The sequence below is a fragment of the Aedes albopictus genome, chromosome 2 (genome assembly GCF_035046485.1).
Source record: "Aedes albopictus strain Foshan chromosome 2, AalbF5, whole genome shotgun sequence".
Lineage (NCBI taxonomy): Eukaryota > Metazoa > Arthropoda > Insecta > Diptera > Culicidae > Aedes > Aedes albopictus.
In genome coordinates, this window is record NC_085137.1 from 323,025,366 (window position 1) to 323,034,385 (window position 9,020).

Consider the following 9,020-nt stretch of genomic DNA (forward strand, 5'->3'; position numbering starts at 1 on the left):
TGAATTGTAAATAAGATTTTTACAATATATTATACAGGTTGTTAAGTATCGTAACAATATAAAAAAATATTTTTCCCCATATATATTTTTTTGCAAAACCATACATTTTATTGTTAATGAATTGTTCAAAATACTGATACATGGGTTTAAATATACCATACATTGTATGGTACATGAATGGTTTCAAACAATAAAATGTACCGTAAATAAATTGTTTTTAATTGTAATTTCACTACTGGTGTTCGGTACGATGATAAGTGGACTGTATTCTTCGATAGGTCACTGCTTCCCGGATAGTTGAAGGGGGATTTGTGTCTTCACTCAAATCGGAACACTTAACACCGGTTTATTCTCGGTACAACAATTTAGTTTTATTATATCGAAACTATGATCGCGTAACACTTATTGGGTCGAGTGGTATTATTTCAAGAGGGATTCAAAACTCTAATTACCCTAGTATTTATAGGTTGCAGTAATGGTAAATCTCTATGTTTGTCTTTGTCTAGTTTGTACTTGTCTTTATTCCTCGGGACTCGTCTAATTTAACCACAGAAAATTTACCTACATTGGCAATGCACGCTAAGAAAGGGTTTACTCACTCGGGACGTCTTGTACATTCTCCCCCCGTTGAAAGGGAGCTTTCAACATCTTCTCGTCGTCGGCACGTCGTAGCATTGAATCTCGGCACGTCGATACGTTGCATACTCGGTACTTCGTTGTATTGGTCGCTCGGGACTTCACACTTTCATTGGATACTCATCCAATATGGTTGCTTGCTTCGATATCGTTGTCCTTGATTGGCAGCAAGCTGAGTCGTGATACTGATCGCTTGTATACGCCTCGGGCTGTGCGTACTGTTACGACCCTCACGATGTCATCCTTGCCTGGGAACAGCTCTTCGATTCGTCCTAGAAGCCACTGCTGAGGAGGAACGTTGTCTTCACGTACGATCACCAGTTGTCCTACTTCCACTGAAACCTTGGTATGCCATTTGGAACGCTGCTGGAGTTGGTGGATGTAGTCGACGTTCCACCTACGCCAGAAATGTTGAACGTATTGCTTGATTTTATCCCATCGGGACAAAGAATGCATGTTTGCGCTGGTCAAGTCGGGTTCAGCTACTGCGTTCAGTGGCCGGAAGATCAAAAAATGGCCAGGTGTCAGGGCGTTGTAGTCCGTAGGATCGTCAGATAGAGCACATAGCGGTCTGGAGTTCAATGTTGCCTCGATTCTCGTCAGAACTGTGGTCATCTCCTCGAAGGTCAGGATCGCTTCACCAAGAGTTCGACAGAGATGGTGCTTGAGCGATCGAACTCCCGCTTCCCACAATCCTCCAAATGATGGCGCACGTGGTGGGATGTAGATCCACTGGATGGCCTTTTCTTCGGTAAAGTCCTGGAGCTTTCTGAGGAACGGTTGGGAGTTGAACAGTTCGTGGAGTTCCTTAAGGTCGTTGTTGGCTCCGACGAAGTTTGTCGCATTGTCGGATATTAGCTTGGCACATTTTCCTCGTCGAGACACAAACCGTTGCAGGGCTCCGATGAATGCAACTGAAGTCAGGGATCCAACTAACTCCAGATGAATCGCTTTGGTTGCTTGGCACACAAACACACAAATGTAGGACTTCACACGGGTCGTTGAACGAATAGCTGGCTTCAAATACACCGGTCCGCAGAAATCCACTCCAGTGTTGTAGAATGGATAGACGAGCTCGACTCGGTCCGTTGGTAGCTCACCCATGTACTGCTGCAGTGGTTTCGGTTTTTGACGGAAGCATCGTAAGCAGCTGAAGCGTTTGACGGCAGATTTGCCGCGTTCAATCCAGAATTTCTCCCGGATCATTGACAGTGTTAGCTGGTTTCCGGAATGCATGTTTTCACGATGATACTCTCGGATGATCGCTTCCGTAAACTTGTGGTACGGAGGCAGGATGTACTGATGCTTCATGTCAAAGTTGCAAGTTTTGTTGCGTAGTCGTCCTCCTACTCGCAGAACGCCTTGGTCGTCGATGAACGGTGAGAGGGAGATCAGCTTATGCTTCGTGTCGATCATCTTCCCTTGCTGCAGCTGGCGAACTAGGTCAGGGTAGGCCTCCCTTTGCACTAGCTTCACTAACTGTTGAACGGCTGATGTCTTCTCGTTGAGGCTCATGAAGGATGTTTTCGGGACGTCCACCTCCTTCTTCAAGATGCTGATGAATCTCTGCAGCCACACCATAACTCGAACCATTCGGCGGTAGGAGCTGATGTTCTCAAAAATGGGGAATGTTTCGGCTGGTTGCTCGGCACACACGCTGACTGTTTCTTGGACTTCCTCGGGTTCTTGGTACCCAGTGGGCCACGTTGGTTCTTCGGCTTGTAGAAACTCGGGACCATTCCACCACAACTTTGCGTTTTGGAGCTCGTTCGGCATCAAGCCCCTTGATATGATGTCCGCTGGGTTGTCGTTGGTGCCTACGTGACGCCACTCCATCGTAGATGTTAGCGCCTGGATCTTCGTGACTCGATTAGCCACAAATTGCTTGAGTTGCTCAGGGCGACGTGCGATCCAAGCAAGAGCGATAGTTGAATCGGACCAGAGAACAGTTTTATCGGTACGGATATTCAAAGCGTTTAAGGTATCAGTGACAAGTTGAGCCAAGAGCAAAGCACCACATAATTCAAGCCTGGGTATAGTCAGATCAGGCTCTGACCTTTTGGATTTACTTGCCTTTTTGATTGGGGCTACGCGTGACCTCGAGCATACTAGCGACATATTGACCTGACCGTTTTCGTTTGTGGACCTGACATAGACGCATGCTCCGTAAGCGAGATTCGAAGCGTCACAAAATCCGTGGATTTGGATGGTAGCGGAGGAGAATGGCAGAATACACCGGCTAACCTTGATTTGTTGGAGACTTGCTAATTGTGACTTGAACGCCACCCACTTGTCGATGTCCTCCTGGTCTGCTTCTTCGTCCCATCCTTTTTCCTTCTTCCACAGGCTCTGCATGATGAGTTTCACCACGATGGTAATGGGTCCGGCCAGTCCAATGGGGTCGAAAAATCTGGAGATGCTTGACAGGATTTCTCGCTTGGTAGTTTCTGCCTTTCCGAGGATTACTGGGTCAACGTTGAGCATGAAAACATCCTCGTCTGGCTTCCAGACGATTCCAAGTGCCTTCACGGATTGCTTTTCGCCAACCATTAGCTTCTTCTCGATTTTGTCCTGGGGGAGAGTTTGAAGGAACTCGCTGCTGTTGGAACACCACTTGTGGAGCTCGAATTTGCCGCTGTCGAATAGCCCGATGATCTCATCCTTCAGTCGAACCGCTTGCTCTAGTGTGTCTGCACCGGTCAAAATGTCATCGATGTACGAGTCTTCAACAACAACCCTCGCCGCCTCAGGAAAACGTGCAGCTTCGTCGATACATAGTTGCTTCACTGCTCGAACAGCTTGGAAAGGTGCGCTCGCCAGCCCGTAAGTCACCGTAGTGAGTCGATACACAATGGGTTCGGTCGTCATCTTGGGGGTCCACAATATTTGTTGGAACTGCTGATGGTTCGGAGAAACATGGACTTGTCGATACATTTTACCGATATCCGTTGTGAATGCTATCTTCGGAACACGGAACCTCAAGGCTATTTCGTTCAGTTTAGGTTGAATCACAGGACCAACGAGTAGGTTTTCATTCAATGACTTTCCGTTGCTCGATACAGCAGACCCATCAAAAACTACGCGGCACTTGGTTGTACTACTGTCCGGCTTCTCTACAGCGTGGTGTGGAAGGAAGTAGTCTTGACCAGGCACAGCAACGTATTGGTCCAGGGGGCCCAACTCCACCATATGACCCAAGCTGATGTATTCGTTGATGAAGTCAGCGTAGTCCGTGGCCAAGTTCCAGTTTCGCATCAGACGCCTGTCCAAAGCCTGCAGTCGTTTCAACGCCATTTGTTTCGAATCGCCAAGATCTGGGCAACCCTTCTTGAATGGCAACTCAACCATGTAGCGACCATCCTCCTGACGACGATGTGTTTCGACAAAGTGCTGTTCCGCTTGGTCCTCTTCGGTTGTGAACCCAGTCTCGATTCCGCAGCTTTCGGTGTCCCAGAAACTCCTCAGCAGAAGGTCCAAGTTTTCGTTGGAGACAAATGCGGAGACAAGTGGTTTTTTGGCTTCCACTCTTCCCCCTATGACCCAACCAAAGAGTGTTTCTTGCATTACAGGACTGCCGTTGTGCAAGGGTACTCGATTGCTTTCCAGGATGCTCATGTAGACGTCAGCACCGATCAGCACGTCGATTCGGTTTGGAACGTTGAAGGAAGGATCCGCCAAAGTCAGGTTGTTGGGAATCATCAGCGACGTAGTGTCGAAACCTTCAATTGGCAAGTCTGCAGTTATCTTCTTCGTGACAAGGCACTCGATTTCGGTCTCGTAGTTGGAGGTAGTAGAACGTATAACAGTGCGCACCTTGTACTGAATGGACGACGTGTTGTCACAAACGCCTGTGATTTGTGCACTGCCCTTGATTTTCTTAAGACCGAGCCGTTGGATACAATCTTCGGTGATGAAGTTGACCATGGATCCTGAATCCAGTAGTACGCGGACCTTGTGGAACTCCTTGAGGGCATCTTCAACGTAGATGATTGCAGTATTGAGCAAAACCTGACGTCGGATGGGGAAAGCACGACAAGCTTGGGAAACGATGGTGTTCGACACGGAGGGTTCAGTTGACGGCCTTTCACGTTGGGTTTTGGGTTGTTCGGGCGGAATGGTTTCACTCGGGACTACGGCTAGCGATTGCTTGGACTCCAAATGCAGCAAGGTATGGTGCTTCTTCTGACACGAGCGACACAGACTTCTGGTACACTGAGCTGCACTGTGATTGTTGGAAAGACAGTTGAAGCACAGGTTGAGAGACTTCGCCTTTTCGATACGCTGCGGTGGACTCAACTTAAGAAATTCCTCGCACTGATTGATGTAGTGGTTCTGTCGGCACAAGAAGCAGCTAATCTTACTACGTTCACGGGTAGCAGTTGCAGCAAAGGGACGATTCGACGATGGAGTACGAGAATTAGACGCGGGCGAAAAGGATTTAGTAGAGCGACTTGTAGAAGCGGGGGCACAACTCTTGTTCAGACACTCCAAATTCTCCAGCATTCGGCAGTGGTTCTCCAAGAAAATTACCAATTCCTTCCATTCCGGCAGCTTTGACTCCTCCAGTTCAGCTTCATACTCCCGGCGGATTCGTGGATGCAAACGCATCATGACCATTTGGGCGAAAATCAATTCCGACATTTTGTCCAGCGGAATACCAAGCGCATTCAAAGCACGGATGTGCTTCAAGAAACTGTCCAGCATCGATCGTAGGCCAGCAGCGTTTTCGGAGGTCAAATGCGGAATTTGGAAAAGATCACCCAAGTGTTTCTCGACCAACCATCTCTTGTTTTCGTAGCGACGGTTCAGTGCATCCCAAAGAGAAGCAAAGGTTTCCTCGTTGCATTGCAAATGTTTTGCCTCCCCACACAGACACATTCGAAGGTAGTGTAACTTCTCGAAATCATCCAAATTCTCCCGACGGCAAATAATTGACTTGAATTGATCCCGAAAGTAGATCCAATTTTCGTAATGGCCGTCGAATTTTGGAAGGGGAATATCGGGAAGTTTACTTTTGGAAGAGCTGGTTTCAGATTCTGGCTTGACATCTGGTCCCACTTTTGTTGGCGGTTTAGCAATTTTCAACTGACGACGAATTTTGTAGCGACTTTTGTCAAGAATGTCCTCAATTTCCTCACCATGTTCCTGGATATCAGCGAGGTCTTCGTCCTTTACCAAACCATACAGTTTCGAGCGGGTGTCAAGAAACTGGCCACGTAAATCGTCAACCACAGACAATTTTTCCTCCAGCTCGTCAAGGTCACTCGATTTCGAAGAGAATTTCTCTACGAACGACAAGAGTTTTTTCGAACGATCGCGAATGGCGTCGAAGGTTCGATAGAGGCAAATAATTTGGATCTTTTTGTCGGTCATTTTTGAGGTCACGCAAAGGTCACGCTAGTATGCTTTAAGTGGGCTTGCTCAAGGGAAAAAAAATGGCTCGTCACCTACCTCTTGTTCTCAATCGCTTCGACGATTTGTGCTGGTTTTTTCGCTCACTCAGCAGCGGGCAATGGCCGCCGTCGGCGTCGGTAGGCACTTTCCGGAACGTTGTTGGCGCCCTTCAGGACACTCTTTAGCACTTTTATTCTTCTTTTTCGGTACTTTTTTCTTTTTGCACTTATAGTTCACTTTTTGTTTCCAATTTTAGGTCGTCTAATCAGACGCCTTTTTCAATTTTTAGTTCACTGTTCACTTCTCGTTCACAATTTTCTGGGTGCGCAGCTCGGCTGCTCCAATATTTCTTCACTCGGGACGTTTCCCACAAAATCCACGCCTTTCGGAACACTGTTTTTGGCAATTCGTTGGCCACTTCACTCGGCACGTTTATCCGTCGAATTCGAGACGGGTTCAGAGTCAATTGACTCCTTTTGTTGGGTTTCACTCGCGACGGTTCTCGCAAAAAGGTTCGCACACGGGACAATTCGCCAAGAAATATTCTTGATTCCTGCTAGCTAGGAATCGAAGCACTTGCGAAATTTACACACTCGTTACGGCGGTACGCAATTAGTCCGGACTTTAATTAGCAATTAGAGCGCAAAGTCTCAAAACTGCGGCGACTCGTTTTAGCACGTGCTACACTCGCGACGGGTCGGAATACAATGGCCGACCAGAAAATTTCTGCTGCTGCAGTAGGCATGCCTTTGTTCGCACTTCGCACGGCTCACACCACTCGGAACGATGATCGTTTTTTCTCTTTCGTGTGTTCACGCATAGTCGATGCGGGATGTTCGCTTTCCCGCATGGCACCGTTTTTCGATCAATTGATTCGATTTCACAGTTGGTTTTGGTTCACACCGCGGCCCTTCAACTATCCGGCTCGAAGGACCAAAATGTTCGGTTCGATGATAAGTGGACTGTATTCTTCGATAGGTCACTGCTTCCCGGATAGTTGAAGGGGGATTTGTGTCTTCACTCAAATCGGAACACTTAACACCGGTTTATTCTCGGTACAACAATTTAGTTTTATTATATCGAAACTATGATCGCGTAACACTTATTGGGTCGAGTGGTATCATTTCAAGAGGGATTCAAAACTCTAATTACCCTAGTATTTATAGGTTGCAGTAATGGCAAATCTCTATGTTTGTTTTTGTCTAGTTTGTACTTGTCTTTATTCCTCGGGACTCGTCTAATTTAACCACAGAAAATTTACCTACATTGTCAATGCACGCTAAGAAAGGGTTTACTCACTCGGGACGTCTTGTACAACTGGTTATACATTTAATCAAATGGTTTTGGAATGGTTCTCTTTTGTTATGTTGTATTGTTTTACATTACATAAACCATATATAGGTATATTATCTTGTCATTTTCCTTCTCTTAATGGCATCTTAGGCTTACGAGATGTATTAGAAGGCGCTTTGGGAATTCTCCAGAGTGTTTTGGATAACCCTTCATATATAGGATCGCCCACGTCTAAGTCTGAGTAGTCTCTGATTGCATTAACAGTTGAAGCTTAGGCTCCCTTTGCCCCACCAGCCAGATAACCGGGTTTTGCAAACTAAGCATTATTTGTGGCAACACTTTGAGCGGCATGATGGAACTATGCCGAGCGCGCTAAGTGTTATTAGACCACTAATGTAGTTGCATGAAGTGGGTGACGAGGTACATAAGTATCATTACAGCGTACAGCGTGCTTAACCGTTATTGCAATATTGAGGCACCAGTTTGACTATACAGTTTGAAATACATAACAACTCAAGAGAAAAGTGTGAAGTTCGATTCAAATAAAAGTTAGGTTAAAAAGCGAACCCGCAGACGAACCTATATTAGAAGTCATTTCAGTGTTCAGTTCAGTCCATATGTTAAAGATGGTTCTACGTCAAAGATAAAGTTTGTCAACCGCATTTGATTCGATTGTAGTCGAAGGCAAGATCACATGAGAGAAGAGGAGAAAACTCCCCTAAATGCAAATACAGAAAGAATAGTGTTGAACTCATCCACTGATTTACGGTAATCTGACCTGCATCTTTCCGGGTTGGCCTACATCCGTATTTCTCTCATCGCACTCTACACACCTAGCCCGCCATATCTCTTGGACCCCTGCTTGGACCTGCAGTTCTTAGGACATATGGTTTACCACTGATTTAAACATGTTATTGACTTTAAATTGATGTTTATACTTATTCACTTTTTTCTCTTTCCTTTCCTTTGCATCAAAAAAGTCATAAACATCAACAAAACAAAGCACGGAAAAAATCTTAAACTGAATAAATAATTAAAAATTCACGGAAAAATAATGTTTCGGAAAAGTGAATGGCTCAAACGTAAGAAAAACAGTATAATATATTGTTACATAAAAATCCAATGTAAATGTATAGTATAGCGAACCATTTCATTACAATACACTTTATTGTAGCTGGTACACTGTATGGTGCAGGAATGGTTTTCACCAAACACCCTATGGTTAGTTTTTATCCAGGTCCCCTTCACCTCCACTTCTCGTGCTGGCACATAGACCGCATATTCAACAGTAAACGCTTCGTGCTGAGCAATTTCATTTGCTGCGTTGTAGCTAGGTGCGGTAACACGTAGCCAGGTTTTCGCTTGGTGAATAACGGTCCCAGGATACTTATGTGGTAGCTCTCGAGAAATCCAAAGCATATTGAATGGTTTGCATTTGCACCGGAAATAGACAACCCAATGCCCAGGCGAATATGGCTGGTAAAACCACGTACGAGCAATGATATCATTGAGAGGCGTTCCGAACGAGCAATGATATCATTGGGAGGAGTTTTGTTATTCACGATATAAAAAAAACCTTCCACACTTGCGGGGCAAAAAACTCTGTCGCATAGTGAGATACGGAACATACGTCCGATTCGTCCGAATGCTCAACAGGGAATGAATTCGGAGGGATATAAATGACACTTTTGAAAAAT

At 45.7% G+C, this 9,020-nt stretch overlaps 1 protein-coding gene across 1 annotated transcript; it reads right to left on the reverse strand.

Moving 5' to 3' along the window:
- Window positions 1-756: 756 nt before the first annotated feature.
- LOC109403153 (uncharacterized) lies at window positions 757-6,009 on the reverse strand. Its single transcript, XM_062848345.1, has one exon. The coding sequence runs from the start codon at window positions 6,007-6,009 to the stop codon at window positions 757-759; it is 5,253 nt and encodes a 1,750-aa protein (XP_062704329.1).
- Between the last annotated feature and the right edge of the window lie 3,011 nt (window positions 6,010-9,020).

Excerpts from the sequence above, each read along its gene's own strand:
- LOC109403153 (XM_062848345.1), bottom strand. The coding sequence starts at position 6,009 with ATGACCGACAAAAAGATCCAAATTATTTGCCTCTATCGAACCTTCGAC.